Source organism: Chaetodon trifascialis, chromosome 3, assembly GCF_039877785.1.
Source record: "Chaetodon trifascialis isolate fChaTrf1 chromosome 3, fChaTrf1.hap1, whole genome shotgun sequence".
Classification (NCBI taxonomy): domain Eukaryota; kingdom Metazoa; phylum Chordata; class Actinopteri; order Chaetodontiformes; family Chaetodontidae; genus Chaetodon; species Chaetodon trifascialis.
The window spans coordinates 13226770-13245184 of NC_092058.1; the positions used below are offsets into that span (position 1 = coordinate 13226770).

The 18415-nt window shown below is 42.7% G+C and overlaps 1 protein-coding gene across 4 annotated transcripts in view; it reads left to right on the top strand.

The window, feature by feature from the left end:
* cacna2d2a (calcium channel, voltage-dependent, alpha 2/delta subunit 2a) overlaps positions 1–18415 on the top strand; it is a 138103-nt gene that overhangs the window by 91792 nt on the left and 27896 nt on the right. For all 4 annotated transcript variants that reach the window (XM_070959102.1, XM_070959103.1, XM_070959104.1 and 1 more), the window contains 2 exons: positions 8753–8884; positions 9114–9171. In XM_070959102.1, the coding sequence (XP_070815203.1) occupies positions 8753–8884; positions 9114–9171 (190 nt within the window). The remainder of the gene's footprint in view (positions 1–8752; positions 8885–9113; positions 9172–18415) is intronic.

The following is an 18415-nucleotide window of genomic DNA, read 5'->3' on the forward strand; positions in this document are numbered from 1 at the left end:
GTCCCACCAGTGGGAGCCTGCAGGGTACCTTGGAGAGGATGTCTGAGGAAACTAATGTGGGCAGACTGTTGTCCTCTGGGTCTGGAGAGGTCTGGATCTGCAGTATATCTGTGGGTTTAGGATTAGCAGAAGAGAAGCAGTGTGAGTGGGTAGATTCAGCGCTCGTTCCTCAGGGGGAGGCCAGAGGAAAGGCAGAGAAAAGAAAACTGTGGGAAGAATGGAGCACAGTCCAAAGTACAGCATAATGTTCAACAGTTGTGAAATCTCAAGTGTTGTTTATTCGCACTTGTGCACTGTGTTGCTGGAATCGCTTGCTTTGATTTGTGCATACTGTTAATGCACTGAATTAATTGACTGTTTTCCAGAAAAGGGCAGCATGAATTGCCAGTCACAACTAAATGGGAATCCTTGGAGATGGACTGAGAGAAAGACACAGATAGAAGGAAAGATAGAAAGGGGTGGTTGTGAGAGGAGAGACACTTTAATAATAGCAACTATTTAGAGCAAAAAGCATTTTTTTTATTGTGATTCTTTCAGCAGCTAAATGAGGCAGTGCATGCGTCCTGGTTTGATTTGTCTGCTTGGCCCCATGTCCGTTTATTGAGATTGAGAGTGTTCCCTGAGCGCAGTAATGAACCATTTTATGATTCATTATCCCACTGCTGATTCCTGCTGCCAAGTCTGCAAACTTTGTAATTAGCTTAGGTCAAACATTCATACAGCTTTCTTCTAATTATCATCGCTTATTACAGAATGGACATCGCAACACAGCCACAAAGGAATAAATTGATGTGGGTGGTGTCGTCTATGGAGAAACAGGTTTTGTTCTCCCAGTGAATGTTAGAGAAATAGTGAGGAAGAGGCAGGGATTTGCTGAATAATTGCAGAGGAAGGGCTCTGGGAATATAATCTTTAAAGTAATCACTGAAAAATAAGGATGAAAACAGCGAGGGAATATACAAATTATTCTCTGGCGACTATTTTGTAGATTCAGTGGAATCTTGCCGGTAATTGGACCGAGCTCAGACTGCAGATAGAGGATACTAAGCCAGATTGGGTCATTCTACAGATGCATGTACATTATAACATGTTAAAAACGTAGAGGCTTGTAAATCAGCCATTTAAAAAAGGTAGTAATTATGTGTGTATAGTGTACACATAGTGTGCGACTACATTCGTGTGTGTATGAGAATAAGCAGCCACTGTTCCCAGCAGGGAATAAAGCAAACCCACCAGTGAATGTGGGAAGGCCTTTCAATAAATTTGAAGTTTAAATCCGCCGCATGCAGCGCCTTTTCCAGCGGCCTAACGTCATGTTGTCACTTTGCTATTGTAGTCAGGCACAGTGAGAAACTTGGTTGTCAGAAATGAATGGCGAGGACTGGCTTAACTGTGTGTGCAGATGAAAGAGCAGAGCTGAAATGTTTTGCATGGAGCGATTAACCCACTCAACCCCACCCTGCCCTGCCCACCCCACCCTCCACACACACATCAATTACCACCTTACCTGTACTTGCCTGTCGAGTTGCTCCAGCCATAGGACCATACTGGTCAGTTGACGTATTTTAAGTACTAATGAAAAAACTAGATTTACTTCACACTTTCCAAATTATACTAACAGATTTTTTTTATGCCATTAGGGCAGCAGAAAAAAGCTGTTAACACAATACAGGCATAATGATCTTTTAAGCTGATATGGCCAACTTTTTAGCAAACAGATGCTTGTTAACACATCCTGCAGATGGCCACAGCAATCTTTTGTTTCTGTTTTGTTTCTGTTGACCTGATACTTGTAAATCCATTATTAATTCTCCTTGTAGTTTTTGGTCTCCTCCCAACTCCAGAGAAAAATGTCTGGCTCCTTAGCTGCTGAATGCCTCACTGTGTTCACCAGATAGTTGTTCATGTGGTCTGTCTGCCGCTGGGCAGGTGATGTACAGAGGATTTTAAGAGCTTTTCCACTGAAACCGTCTGGCTACTGCGTCTGGAAAACGGGTTTGTGAGAGTGAACCAAAACCATTAGCTGAAAGATGCTAAAACGGTCCAGAGAGCTGAGGGGAACTTCAGAGATGGTTAGACTGTGAAAACTGGTGTGGTCATTCGATCCTTTGATAATATAAAGATATTAATTATAGGAGCTTTAAGAGCTGGCTTCAGTAGAGTCTCTTTCATGCAATAATGCAATAAAAACACAAGGTCATGTTATTCATCTGTGACATTTCCATCCAAAAGCTTGATGCATGAATGTAAGTTTTTCAAGCTAACTTTCAGATTTCCCTAGTCGGAGTGTCCTTGAAGGCAGCGACGAGGATGTTTTTTATGCAGCTGCATTGCCACATGACGTATGACATAAGACGTATTTTCACCTGAACTATCTAAAGCTATGAAGGTAATTATCTAAAATGTTATGGTTTGGTGAGTGGTCAGCAGTAATGTAAAGTATAAGCAATGTGTAGGCTAGGCAGTGGGTTAAAATGTTCAATTATTTATGAGACTTCAATTAACAAAATAGACGAAAATCCCTCGATCAGTGCCGACACCAGCAGCAAGCTTGTACTCCCTGCCCTTTGACTGTTCGCCTCCATTTTGCTGCTGCACTCTCTGGTCCGTGGTTGGATCCCCTCTGGGAAGCTCCTGGCAAAAAATCCTCCTGTTCACCTTTGTAAAGAGCAAATTGCATGGGCTGTATGTAATGTGCAGTGGAAAATTGAGTGCAACAGATACAGCAGATAGAGAGTCATTGCAGTGTCGAATGAGATTTGAAAAGAAGAGAAAGATTTGCATCTGCGGGGTTTCATTTGAGTGAAACTGCCTCTGAAGTCTCTCATCTTTTAAAATGGATCTGGAGAGAAGTCAGCTCGCCTGGTACTGGAGGGACAAAGGCGACTTTTGATAGACAGTCTCAGGTCTGTTCACAAAAGGAAGGGGACGTGATAATGAGAGGAATGAGAGTTATGCTTTGTTACGTAGTCGAATTATACGCCATGGTTCCAATTAGCGAGTGTTCCCATGTTACTGCGTGCCACATCTGTCATCTTAAAGTTAGAAGCTGTGAATCTTGAGATTTGCTTCAGCTAAATGTAAAACGCTGTCTTTGTGTGTGCGTGCGTGTACGCGCGTGCAGTACATGCAGCCTGTATTCGTCTCACATGTCCCAGGTCCCTTCCAGTGGAGGAAGCTTCCCTGTCAACTAACTCACGCCACACTGGAGATCAACTCAGCCCCTCTCAACATCAAACCAGATTTAAATGTGTGGAAAAAAAGCAAAAGTGATTTGTGAAAGGAAAAAAAAAGAGAAAAAGAGTGAAAGTGGCAATAAAAAAAAAGAAGAAAGAAGAAAGCAATCGAGAGAGGGGGGATAAGGGAAATGGGATTTAAAGTTAAACCAAAAGAGAAGAAAGACAGTATAAACACTGCGGGCTGTATTTCTGTCGTTCTTGACTTTGCAGACTCCATCTTTCTCTCTCTGCCCCTCACCCATCCACCCCTATAGTGTGTGCCCAGTGAAGGGGCACTATCATTTACCCACACACTAATTAGAACAGTCTGCACAGCAAACTCCACTTCACTCACCACCAGGCTCACAAATTACATTTCATGTGTTTGTTATTTACTGCTCTTCTTTAATTAGAAAAAATATTTGGAGGAGCACTCTGGAGGTGCAGTGAAATCTCTCCCTTCTGTCTTATTCTGTATATTGAATAATCATCCCTCCTCAGAGAAATTTCCATTTGTCTCCTCCCTTTCACAGCCAGAGATTACCATTTAGCAAAACTGAGGTCCTCAATGGCAAATTTGCTCAAACTAAATGCTATTGCCAAGTGAAACTGCTGAAATCCTGCACGCATATTTTAATTATAATTAGTTAATGCTGCTGTTTCAGTTGCAAAGGAATTCTTGGAGACTGTTTTAGTACATGTAAAGAATACAAATTCGGTTGTACAGTATCTACTGGATGTTATTTTTCTCAACCAAAGCTACAGAAAGACACGTTTTTTTTCTCTGGGAAGGCTTAGACTTTGTTTTAGCTCGTCTTTGTGGATGTGCGAGCTGCTGCCAGTTCCTGTTGCTGCCGTTTACTCTTCAGGATGAAAGGTTTAAGGTTCAGGCTCTTAAAGACTCAGTCAGGTCACAAAGCAGCCCTGAAAGCAGGAGAGATGGAGAGGAAGCCAGAGAGAAGACACCGACAAGAGGAGATGATACTGTACATGCAGATGCAAAGATGCTGGTCTGCAGGTTTATCAAAGTGCATCAACTAAAAACATTTTCTCACTTATCTGGAGAGTTATTTGAAAACTGCTCACAGTGAGGTCTTCAAATTATCCAGCGTTAACTGGGACACTGTTGCTGGAAAGCCGTGTTGCTGTTTAATTTTGTAAATGTCACTTTCAGTGGTTTGAGCACCACAAACAAATCCTATTCAATTACCTCCATTGTTTCAGAATGCAGAAAAATTGGATCCAAACTATGCAACATTCTGCATGGCTGGATTACACAAGGCTAAAATATGTCTTTTGTAATTAGTGTAAATAAGCCTTTCAGGGAAATGACCAATAGCTTCCTGATCTGAGTCTCTCCTTACTTGATTTTACTGGCAAACATCACGTGGGAAGCTTTAAATTGTCAGTGAATTATAGAAAACATCCACTCTTATGCATTACCTGAACATGCATTGTAAGAATAATAACCTTCCCTTTGAGATCTGACTTTGGGAAAATATGCTGTCGTAATATGAACTCACTAAGATTCAAAATAAGCTTCTATTTTTATTTTATTTTTTGATATCACCTATATGTCAAAGTAAGTAGACTTGAACTACAGCACCACCACTTAGTCACTCTGTTTAAAGAGTAGAATATGTAAACGCTTTATTACAATGACAGTGATAATGGTTATGACTCTTCAAGGGGACTTGGCTAATAGCGTTAGCTATTAACATTATGGATTTCTTATGAGGGACCACTTGTGTTTCACCAGGATATATTACAGGCCACTGTGCTTTTTTTTCTGCTCTGTGTGTACAGTAAACGCACGAACCTATTTATAAAATGTTGGATTAATACAAGGCATAAGGCGCAGATCGGTTTGGATGGCTCTTTATCTCGAGTACATCAGTGTGAATAATGTGTGTATGAGAGGTTGGGGGGTGGGGTCATAGGATAGAGGTGGTTGTGGAGGTTGGGAGGGGTTGAGAAATGATCTCACACAGAGATGCTCCATAAATCCCACTCATAATTGTTTCCCTACTTGGTGTGCAGTCTTGCTCCATAAAGGGGTAAAGCCAAGGGTGCTCTAAATGTCAGGGGAGCGGCGCGTTGATGAATTACCTTTTAAAGATATCAGAGAGAGGCACGTTTCACGTGAAAGATGAGCCCAACACAGCGCTCGGAGGCCCTGTCTGCTTGTGTGAGCATATTTCCCCCCCAGGGGAAATTTGTCTTTTTATCAACTGTCCAGAGAAGTCACGGCATATCCTCACTGAATAAATCAAAGAGAATTAGTTTGCTGTGTTCTCTTATCTGTGATGTGCCCGTTTTTCTGGAGAGATCACCTGCAGATGTGTGGTTGTGTGTGTGTGTGTGTGTGTGTGTGTGTGTGTGTGTGTGTGTGTGTGTGTGTGTGTGTGTGTGTGTGTGTGTGTGTGTGTGTTTGCAGAATTGGCCCAGCGGCAGAGGTGGCTCATATCTGCAGGAGGGCCTGAAAGACTGAGCCACACTTGGGTGTGAACAAAGGCGCACAAACACCATTGGCATCATCAGTAGATCCATCATGAACACACAAAAATTCAGGAAACACACTGTAGCTTGTATGTGTGTGCGTGTGTGTATTTGCAGCCCTTGGCAGCAGTGCGGCTGATAATCCCTGCATTGCAATTCCTGCATAGCCAGAGTTTGGTTAATACCTTGATGTTAGTCAAGGTAGCTGAGATGGTGCTAGTTTTAAACAGAGGTCGCAGGATGTCTCTTTGCCCTTGGCCTGTCTGGGACAGCTATCATTACAGAACCAGTGCCTCTCCAGATAAGAGCACCCAGGACTTCACTGCCTCCACAGCAGCCTGCTCTGATAGCTCATGCTTAAAGGATAATACTTTTTACACATTAATCAGATGGCTCTTTGACCACAGAGTATTGCACGGCCCAGATGAAATTGAAATGCATGGTTTGGTTCCCCGATAATCTCCACTCACAAACATCAGTAATATATAGCCACTGGTCTCTCCCAAGTGAACCGGAGTCATGGGAGGACCGCGGCAAGTTTGCAAAATCATGGTGAAAATAGAAGAGACAGAGTGTCTCACGAATTTCTTTCTCCTAGTTCAGTCTTTCTAGTTCTTCACACCATCTGGACTCTTGGCAAATGTAAACACTGTGCTATCAAAGATAGAACATAAAGCTCTTTTATTTTCCAATTCTGGTAGAATGCAATTAAGTTTGTTGCACAAATGTCACTGGCAGACACTTTTCAGGAAGAAATTGTCAAACAACCACACAAAGAAAAAGACAACACATTTGATTGATAAGATATTGAATATTGTTATCCAATAAATTAGAAATAAAGTTTTAAAATGATGGTGCTGCCTAACAACTCCAGAACGCTGATTAACAACTTGTGGTTATTCAGCTGGTTGCTCACCTGTGAAGCAAAGTACAAAGATGATCTGACATTTGCTGCACTTCAAATAATCAATTCTTTGACCTCAATGGTGTCTTCGATTCTGCCATTTTCAATTAAGGAGTTTAAGGTGAAGTTTGTTTTGACGTTTTTTTTCCTCCCCTCCTCTCTCACGGGCGAGAAATTGCCTTCTCAGGCTGTGAAAGCAGCCACTCATTCGTGTTAATTTCTCTGTTGCTTTCCATCAATCGTCCTCCCCCTCTCTCTAGGTTTTTATGTTTATCCCCATCTGTAGGGCTGCCTCGATCCTTCTCCATTCTTCCTTTGTATTTATGGGTATGAATTTTGAGAAAAACATGTTGAGGAGCTCCCCTTGGTGATGGCGGCAATTTGGCTTTCATATATTCCTATCCTCCAGACACTGCTTAGTGCTGCGGTCGCGAGCGTGTGTGTTCGCATGCATTTGTTTTACAGGATGCTAGAGAGTAATGAAACTTCGCTTTTGTTCTTAGCTGCAGTTTCAGCTGAGGGAGTTTAGCAACGTGGAAGGAAGCATTCAGCTGAAGAAATCTTTCAGCTTACAGGAGACGAGCGGTGGATGGGGAGGAGGTCAGAGGCGTGTTTCTTACCTCTGTACTGACAGCTCGTCTGAGGCTGAGCAGTAATTGAAAAACATGGGAAAAGTGGATAATGATCGTTTATTTGTGTGAAATTCAAACGAGTGGTAGAGAAAAGCTGGACTTGACAGTTCAGAGGCTTGTAGCTTTGGTTGGCTCAGTAATTAAATCAGAGAAGCAAGTGAAGTTGTCTTCAGCTCACTGCCTCGTCTTGTTTCCTCTTTAATCAGGTGGCTATTAAACCTCTGCACTCCCCGTCCTCTGACTTCACGTCCGCTATTAAACTCAGACCGAAGGTGTTTACGGTTTGTGTGTGTAGATGTTTTTTTGTTTTTTTTTCATGTAATAGGGATAGAAAAAACAGCGTGGATCAAAAAGGGAAAGCAGAAGAAGGAGGACAGTGTAAATACAGTATGAGTTATGGACGCCTGCCGGAGAGAGGAAACAAGACGCGTGCTGACGTGGTTGTAGTGTTATTCCACCACCAGCAGCGTGTTATTCCACTTCTTGTTGACTAGATGATGAATACTTCTCTCCACAACCATAAATCCATTTTACGCAGCACCGCTGACCTGTGAGATATATCCGCGACCCCACGGTTTAACTCCAAACACACAAGTCGACGTGGAGCCGCACGAGCAGAGCAGAGCAGAGCAGAGCAGAGCAGAGCAGCACTCTCCGTCTTTCTTTCTTCTCCTCTTTCTCCTCTTGTCTCTCCCGATCATCCAGCACCCACACATCCTCGAACACAAACACACCTTCGTGCTTATTTGCAGAGACAGTTTGTGTTTCTCTGCAAAAAAAAAAAAAGGATTCTTCTGCCGCCGTATGCTGACACATGACCTCCTCCAAGGTCATCTCAGATTCCTCCTCTGCTCTCCTCGGAGATCACCCAGATTAGACTGAGGCCCTGCTCAGATGGCGACCGCCGGTCGAGCCGCCTGCGTACATCCGTTCTTATGTCCTCGGCTCACTGCTGCTGGCACAGACAAAGTTGTTCTTCAAGGGGAGCTGACCTTTGGGTTCCCAACAGGGAACTTTGGTTACGCTATATTTAGGGCTAATTATTTGATTTCTTTTTGTTTGAAAATTAGGGAATTTATATCAACAATGCAAAACTGTGTTTAAATCGGATTATACTAAACTATTTTCAGCACCTGTGGTTGAGTGTTTTTTTTAATACTTTGAGGGACTATGGCACATAATCAGCTACTCATTTACATTTCCTCTCACTTTATTTTTCATCTTTATAACCAGAAGCGTTGTGCTCATTGCGGGAGGACCATGTTTATTTGGAAATGGTGTCCTCTTTTATGGTGTCCTCTTGGAGCAGGAATCACAAAAATGTCTGGATGCATTGGGACATGAAAATCTATATAAAAACCTGTTTCAACTCGTCCTGTCCTTTTGAATAACTGAGCACTTTTCTATGTAAACTGGTCAACCATAAAACAATGAGCCTGAACTAAATTTGCCATTCTGATTGAGCATGTTTATATGTTTGCATCTGTGTGCTCCAACAGCCCCAGTCATCCTAAATGAGTTAAACTGGACCCAGGCACTGGAGAGGGTCTTCATTGATAACCGTCGGGAGGACAGCTCTCTGCGCTGGCAGGTGTTTGGCAGTGCCACAGGAGTGACCCGATACTACCCAGGTAGGCTGCAGGGTACTGAGTCAACAATCTGCCTTATAACCCACGGCAAGATAAAGTCTAAATTGACCCTAGGGCTCCTCGGCTGCAGAACATTGGCAATCTCTTATCAGATGGCTGTACCTGGTAACTGGATAGACAGAATGAAATTATGATTACTTTGATCTAATCTGATCTGACATATCCTGCACCGCACTGTACTGCCTTTAACTTATTTTCCTGCTCTCTCCAGCCACTCCATGGAGGGCACCCAACAAGATTGACCTGTACGACGTCCGCAGAAGACCATGGTGAGTGCCATCTCAATGACGTACTCGTAAGGTTTTTTGTCTCCGTAATCTCAGCAAGTAGCCTACTGGCCATTTTAGGATGAATACTAAAAGAACATCCATTATCCTCATCGTGTTTTAACCTAAATTTCAGAAGTGTTTGTTTCCTAAATCGACACAAATTCCAGAGCATTAATTGCGTTAGAGAAAATTACACTGGTACTGTGCTTCTGAATAATGTTGCTCATAAATGTAGAACAGGCTCAGGCCAGCTTTTAATAATAATGGAAGAGGAAAAGTTGAGTTGCGGGTTCCTCACTGATAGCATCAATAAATAAAAAGTATGTTTAAAACAATTTTTAGTCATGATGACTAAATCTTTGACGGCTCTAGATGTGGTAAATTCTTCAATAAATGTGACACATTTCAAAGAACATTCATATTAAATTGCTGCATCATCCCCGTCCAGATGAGTGGTGGAAAGTGTGAGTTTCGGGCACCAGGTGAGTTCAGCTGAGCGTTGAGAGTGCAGAGGATTGTGTAGCTCAGAGCAGACAGCCTCTAACCCATACAAACAGCATCAGCAGCCGCAGAGTAAAAGTGCAGAAAATTGCCAAAATTTAACTTGTCATTGCAACACCTGTGCTGTCAGCAGCAGCAGCACTGTCATGCTGTCTTAAAATTGTGACAAACTGTTCTGATCTGATCTGGGTCTACACACATGCTGCAAACACATTTGAATTTTGATTTGTGTGTCATAATGGAGGCGTAATTTTGTGCCCATACACTGCGTATGCTTTATTTTAAGGTACACATATTCAACATTAGCGATTTCTTTATTGGCATGCATATTAGAGGGATATTGGCTCCTTCTAAGCAGTTATTTAGGGCTGCAACTAACAATTATTTTCATTGTCAATTAATCTGTTCATTATTTTTTCAATTAATTGATTAGTTGTTTGGGCTATGGTAAAATACATATATATAATGTATTTTGGTGACTATATGTACCTTAATAAAAATTGTTACACTGTTTTGTTGTTAAGATCATTTGAGGTCTTTTCATCTTTATAATCTTCATAAATCTTTGCCTCAGAGTGAAAAGGACTGTTTTTCTATTTTGAATTATTATATGCACTTGCTTAACTGCCCTACGCTAAAATTCAAGGTTATTGCTATTCTAAAAATGCTTCTGACAATTCCTTTATAGAGAAGAAGTTTTTAAAAGGACATAATTTTTGTAATGTATTTTTCCTAAATTGGCTGCTTAAGGCATATCTGCACATTAGCGTGCTTTGTGAATGTACAAAAGAAAGGCTTAACTCCAGCCTTACATTACGATTCCTGTACAGTGTTTTGTCTCTGGCTCTGGCTAAAGGATATTCTTCAATGGAATAAGATCAAAACGCTTTCCTGCCCTGTATTTATCTCAGTAAGTGATAATGTTGATGCATTGTCTTTTGCTACAAGAACAAAACAAGATAGGGGCTAATGTTTCTGTTTAAAGTACCACCTTTGCCTGTGGTTCTCTGCGCAACAGCTGATCTGTGCACAGAGGGCCGAGGCTGGCGAGCGTGACGGGCTGGACAGAACTAGGCTGCATTGGGCCAAGCAGCCCCCTCACCCACCCTCCCGAGCTTCCTGTCCACCCTTCCACGTTCAATCTACCTGCCGCTGTCACATCGGCTTTGTGGCAGCCCTGCCTGTTGCCTGGTTACAGGTTGGAGTGAACTGGACATAATCATGACAGCAATGTTGATTAGACCTGACCCCGTTTTCCATCTCTGTCTCGGTCCAACTCAGTCTGAGTGGCTGTTTGAGGTCAGGCCAGGCTTGTCAGATGAAGTCAACGAGCTCAGACCAAACAAACAAAAGACAGGAAGCCTTTACGTTCTGATTAAGTTCATATGAAGATCCAAAATGCGCAATTTTTAAAGTCAGTCACATCGTATAGAGAATGAATGAATTCATTATTAGAAACAATTCAAATGTAACATCAGTTGCTCATGTGATGTGATGATTAAGGGCCCAGTCAAGGTTCAGCTTATTCATGCATGAAAAATTGGTGCTCCAATCATAAGCAACAAGACCTGGTTACTAAAAGATAGGAAATAATTTATATACTCCGAACTAAAACTGCTGGCAAGAACCATCTAAAACTAAGATTCAGATAAATTCATATCATGGTTCATCCTTCTTCATGTACAAAGTTCAAGCTCAGTGTATATATATAATCATCAGACTAACGAGGCATTCACTGCCAGTTTCTCTAGACTGTCATAGTAGCCAACACTCTGACCAAGAAAAATGCTGGAAAACACAAGGCGCTGTGTAGCAGGATAAGTTAAAACAAGGATCCTGTCTCTGATCTGTCAGCACAACAACTGAAGTACGCCCGAGTTTAATTCTCCTACACGTGTTTTGAGTGGGGGGACACATCCCGCAGACATGAAGGAACAAGCAAAAAGAAATATGAGGGCAATGCTGAGCAGCAGCAGCATGTGTGACAAGGTTAGACAGAGAAAGGTGTATTTCTGCGCAGAGGAACACCTTGTCACCCGCCCCGGTCCTCCATGTTTGTCACTTCTTCGAGCTTCTCCTCACATCGGAGCCTTCGACGTTCCTGCGGCCCGTTGCTTAGCAACTTGTGCCCAGCCACGCTGAGTGGCGGGGCCGTGGCAGCGAGTGTCACGATATGTCAGGTCAGACTCGTGTGATTACAGTCTAACATGCCGTCTCTTCGACTGACAGTCTCTGGAGAGGATGGCCAATCGCACACATTACGAAAACAGTCCACAGGGGTGACAGCAGTGGATAGCAGCATCCGTCGTGAGGACAGTAACACAAACAGCATGAGCGTTCACACAAGGCGACGCTAAGATGAACACAACTCAGGCATCCACTTGGTGTTATAGGCAAACTGAGATTTAAGTTCTCCTTGCTTTTCGTGCAAGTAAATCTCATAAAATGATACTACAGCTGTTGTGTCATGTTTTTTACCCTTTTTTGGGGCATGTTTGTGGAAACAGAATCTAGGCTTCGAGTGTTTGGATGGGTGTTTCCCCTGGCAGCAGAGAGACACACACAGTCAATTTCATCATGGAATAGCCTGTGAACATTGATACTAGAGAGTTGCACAAGTAGATCAGAGTTGTCACAGACTGCAAAATGTTGCACAGCAAGTCAAAAGAGGAAAAAAAAGCATCGGCTTCAACCATTCGGCTACCAAAGTGCTGCAAGGCCAATGAAGTTACATTGAAAAAACTGAAAAAATCATGCCCCTTGAATACAATAATGTAGGTACATTTCAAGTAAAATGCAGGTTTAAATGACATACAGGCCAAAATAAATGTATATGCATGTAAAATAAATAATGTGTAAGCACAGACGCACAGTTTCACACACCCTCCCACACACCTATCAACTCTCCTCCCCTCGCAAACTCAAAGATACATCAGATCACTTGGACTGATATGCCAGAAAGATACTGCAGCTCCACAAATGCAACCAGAGCAACAGAAATGCACAGACGCAATCGCGGGAACGTGCTTCATTAACGTTTGCGCTGACTCCATCTCCGGGAAGAGTCCCCCTGTCAAAGATGTGATTTACTATGAAGAGTGAAGGTAGCGGCCAGGATTCATGGCCGGTTTGTAGTGCAACAGACCTGTAGCTTTCCTGGGACGGATGGATGGCGGCGTGACTGACCAGGTGCTCCTCTGAGGAAAAAAAAAATCAGAGGGCCGCCTGCCTCCACAGATGGGCTCTCCCCTCATCTGCACCCCCACCGATGGCCCCAGGAAAATTAATGGTCCAGTCAACACACTTAATTGTCTCCAATTGCTCTGACATTAATTATTAACATTTGTCCATTATAATGTCTGTTCGTGTTATCAAGGGAAGCGAAGCAGAGGGTGAAGCGAGGGAGAGGGAAAAGTGAAAGGGCGAAGAGAGAAATAACCAGAGACAGGCATGGAGTCCTGTTAGCCAAGCGTTGCAAAGATCCCATTACCTCCCAGGCTCACAACAGCATGTAGTCTATATCACATATTGATTTCTTCAAAAAGTCAATCTAACCTCTTTGTAAATATTATGACTGCTGGTCAACCCTTGAAGCTGAGGCTCCCCTAAAATACCATTCCCAATATCTAGAGCTTTGCATCCTCCTTCTTTCACTCTCTTCGCCCCACTTCACTTCAGGCAGAGGCAGAGTCACGAGAAAGACCAGTGTGTTATTGGTGAGACTGAAGGTGACACAAAGCTTTAGCAGTTTTAGTCCCAGTAACATATTTGACATTTCAGTTTGAGCCAAGATGTGAGAGACACAGCTGGAGACTTTTTATTCCATCTCACAGAGCAACAGTAACAGACTAACACCAGTCTGCTAATAATTGATGCTGATTTATTCCAAAATGCATGATTAATTCAATATTCTTCTTCTTTGTTTTTTTTTTTTTTTAGAAAGGAAAGTGGTTGAAAAATTGAGCATAAAATTTTGTGTTTGTTCTTCTTAAGCATAACCGAAAATATGGAAATGTGAATCTTGGTGCCAACACTTCCAATAATCAACAGAAAAGTGGAATAAATAAACGGCAGACAACATCTCTTTCTCCTGCAGGCTCTCTGGGCGCCGTCCTCCTATATTTTTATCTTAATTCAATCTTTATTCGCCTGCCACATCCACAGGAGCACTAAGAGAGCAGTAGTCCATAAAATAATAAGCCCATCAGCACAACACAAATCCACGCACACATGGGACAATGCACACAAACACACCTACATGCGCGCGCACACACACAGATACTAGCAGTCTCTCTGTGTTATATGCAGTTCTCCCATTATTCTGCAGCTCCTCTGCTTACATCTACTGTATACGATGCATTCATATCACAGCCTCAACTGTGAAGAAAGTTCACACATTACAATGGACAAACACACACAATACAGATGGCACTGCATATACATCCTACTTATTATTAATATGCACTTTACAATTGACCAATCAACATGGTCAACAGCAAAAAAAAAACACACACTTGCTGCTCCTGCACATTAAAATGAGCCCGAGCCACTCCATGTATCATGCTACATGCTTCTATTGCATGTTTCTGAAATGTATGTAATAGATAATTCCTCCAATTTAAATGTAATACACAACATTTTGTGGAATGGGTCAGGGTGCATAAACACAATCTCCTGAGAGAGTTAGCCCCCCGGCACAGTTAATGTATTGATTTTGCTGCGCTGCGCCATGATAAAACTATTTCATGAATTCCAATGAGACTCCTTTACCAGACTGCTGCAAAAGGAGCAAAATACAATCACCCCAACGCAGAATATGTCATTGTGTTCATTGCTTGTATAATGCATTTCTTTTAGATTTATGGGTGGCGGTGGCATGTTGTGAGGGTGGGGTGCCAGTGAATGTTGCTGCTTTAATCTCCTCTCATTTAGAGTGATGCTTCATTCCACCTCAGTGTAAAGAGCACATGTCCACTGCACACGCGGGTCAGGCTTTATCTCCATTGTACATATTGTAATGGTGTGAACCAGTTTATATCATGACATACATGATATTTTATGGCTTTCTGCTATTTTTTTCATGAGCATATAAAAAGCTACTGCTGCTGTGGATGGACTTACTTTTCGATTGACTTGGTTGATAATGTATCACAGAATGAAAACAAGCTTTCGCCAGTTCAATTTAGGCCTTTGCATGTTACTAGCAATTAGCTGTTAGCTGAAATGCCCTCTCTTACAGTTTATAATATATTGCAAACTTCTGTATTTTTTTCAAAGGGTGATTCAATGATATTTTCCCTTATCAATTAATCTGGGGATTAATCAACATATTGTCAAAACTGCTCATCACAGGTACTTGGAGCTCCAGGTGATGTCTACATATTGATTGTTTTGTCCATCCAGTGGTCCAAAAATAAAAGATTAAATCTCCAACCATATAAAACAGAAAAAAGCAGTGAATCTCTACATTTGATAAGTTGGAACCAGTAAGTGTTTCTCATTTATCAGTCGACTGATAATCAATGCCACTGTTCTTTGTAGTGGTTACAACCTGATCATCTGTACAAGATACAAGGTCCTTCTGTGAATAGTACATTTGAATATAGATTTTACACCAAAACAAATTGTACAGTTTCAGTTAAAATTAAAAGAATATATTTGTTGTTCCCGTATTGCAACGGTCATCAAGTCTGTCAGGTTTTATTGCATGTGTTACGGTTAATGTACTTATCTAACTCACTCACTTAACTTTAATTTGCTTGTTGTTGTTGTAGCAAGCAAATTAAAGCAGCCAATACTTGTTTGACATTATATGTACAGTATATACGACTATGAGATGTGAGGATGAGGATGAGGTTTCACTGAAATACCTTTATGTTAAGGGTTGACTGATTGTGACTGATGTAATTATGGTAATTTGGAAAAGAGAAAATCCATTAGCCAAATAACCGCCTGATATTACAGGCCTGTCGACTGGTTAATCGGTCAAACCAATTAATCATTGGCCTCTACTGTTACTGTTCGACCTCCACTCTGCTTGATTGACAGGTAGAAATAGGCTGAATTAAATCATGTCCAGGAGAGTTTTCACCTCAGTTTATCTTCTGTAATGAGCTGCTCACAGAAGCAAACACAACTGACACATTCTCATATGTAAGTAAAATAATGGTGTCTGAGAAGTGCTCTCACTAGTTATGATGGTTCAGGTCAGTGGTTAGATACAAGTCATAACTCTGAGTGAGCGGACAGCGAGGCCATAGGCTCATATGTTGTGTCTGCCGGCTGGTGGTCGTGTCACGGTGGGACAGAATGGGCGACAGGGCTCGGTTCAGCACCAGCCAGGCCCATCTGCTTGTCACCTGGCCTTGGCATGCAGGAGACTGGGTAATGACAGGGAAAGAATGGCATCAGTGGGCAGAAGCTGAGAGGTAATTACTGACTGGAATCCATGCAGAAACAACACATCTGGATCCATGAGTCAAAATGTGCAGAATTACACCCTGATACCAGCCTCAATTCATGATTTTTATCTGTCAGAACCGTAGAACTGCATATCAGCCTAGAGACTGAAAATCCTTGACTCCATGCCGCTCTCTCTGATCCTGATGTTCTCTGCTCAGAAGCACGGAGAAAATTCAATTGTACTTAAGGCAATGGAAAGGGAGAGAAAGAGAGCAGCGCTGATACACCAAGACAATCTGCGGGGAAAATCAGCCATGGCAGCACTATAGCTTCAGTGTTGAGTGACGCTATCCTGGCTCATGTGTTACTCTTCTCTACTTCATCACTGCTCACACATTCCTCCTAAACCCCATTACTGCTGATCAATGCTGCCTCTTTCACAGCTCGAGAGAAATGATCTGCTTGAAAGCGATATTTTCTCTGCAGATTTTAGGGCCAAAGCTAGAACAGCTAGCTTCTCCATTGTGAGATTGTACATTGGGTGTGGAGGATGACCTATAATGACTGGTAGTAATAGAAGTCTGTATTGCCTTATAATTAACATTTAGCCCCCTCAAAATAACTTGAAGTCCCATTAAAGGACTATTCTCCTCTATGAGAAATAGACTGACCAGAGAAGTTAATGAAAAGCTGCAGTTGGTCTGCAGCCATCAGCCGTCGCTAAATGACCCTCCTTCAAACTCCAGACGGGGCGTCTCTGCCCATGAGCCCGAGGTAGTGGAGACATGGGCCACATTCTGACCGAGTTTCAGCCCTGCATCGATGATCGCTTTCACGAAACCCCATCCGCTCCAGAGAAAGAAGCCGCCACTGTGGGTAGTCTCAGCTCTCTCTCGCTCTCTCTCTCCCTCTCACTCCCTCAAATTAAGATTTCAGTAATTAAATTGATAAAAGTCATGCATGCCAATATGCCTCATGGTTCCAGACCTGATTTCATACGCCACACAGTTGTGGAGAGCTGCAGAAGTTCTACCTTTGATGTGGCATTCTTTATTATTGAAAATAATTGGATTCCCCCCCCATCACATACTCACACACACACATACACATACATTTTGCCTATGTTCACTCTAGGCATGCTCAGTTAATCGACCTCTTGTCAGGCGGTGCTGATGCAGAGTCTCCATTCCATTGGGGGGGGGGTTCAGTCGGCTTCTCAAACAGAGTGGGACCTGGGTTGCTTCTAGGAAAAAAAACAAACGGATTTGAGCAGCCAAGGCGGCGTGCTGAGGGACGTCACTTCAACACGGGTCAGGGGTCGCGCTGCAGGTTGGAGTGGCGCCTGCCAGTGAGTGAGAGCGGTGAGACTTGCGGGAGCAGTGGCGAAGCCTACCGGGGCTCTGTTGCTCTACCTCCGTATCAGCTTGGCCGAGCATAAGAAAAGAGCCTCTCTGGCCCACAGGCAGCTGGCTTCTCTCCACACTCAGCGGAACCGCTGATAATCAGCAGAAAGAGACCCCTGATGATTACTCTGCCTCTGCCTAAGACTGCTGCTAACTGCTTGCCTGCTCACTCCTCAGAATGTCAAACTAGTGCTCACATTTGAAACCCCCCCTTCCCTGTATCCCACAGAAAAGTCTATAATGTCCATCAATCTCAGCTCTCTTTGTATCAGAGGTAAATGTGAATTTAATTGCCACTGGAGCAGAATGAGAGGATTTTTGATTTCCCTCTGTATGCCATCCTCTATCAACCGTGGACAGATGTTATGTGTGCGTCTCTTCCAGGACACAAGTTATCTGGCCTTGCTAGTTCAGTGCTGTCTCTGTCTTGTGGGCCCACGCTGTGCCGTGGCTGACACACACCCAGAACAGCCCTATTTTAGGAGTTTCTTCGCAGCACAAGCATAATGGTCTTAAGCAGCGTGTGCCTCCCCCCAACAAAGGGACCGCCAGAGTAAATAATGTGTCTGACGCCCAACTGATGAGTCATCAAAGGAACAGAACGTCAGCTATCTCATTTTACTGACAGCACTTAGCTCAGCACAGGCTCTCCACAGCACAGGTCAGCACCACTCAGGCTGCTCCTTTTCAAGTTTATATAAATTTCAAGTGACTAAATATAAAGTGTATTAGGCTGTATGAGTCAACATAGCGTGGATGCAGAAAACTCCCTTTCAGTATGACATTTATGCTCATTTTAAGTCTGAAAATCGTTTTTTTTTTTTTTTTTTTTGGGTGGGGGTTTGGTCGGTAAGTAATAACAAGAGCAGATGCTTGTGTTTCTTAAAGCAGTAATCACTATCCTAAACAACCAAGTGAGGCAGTGTAAGGCAGTTTAC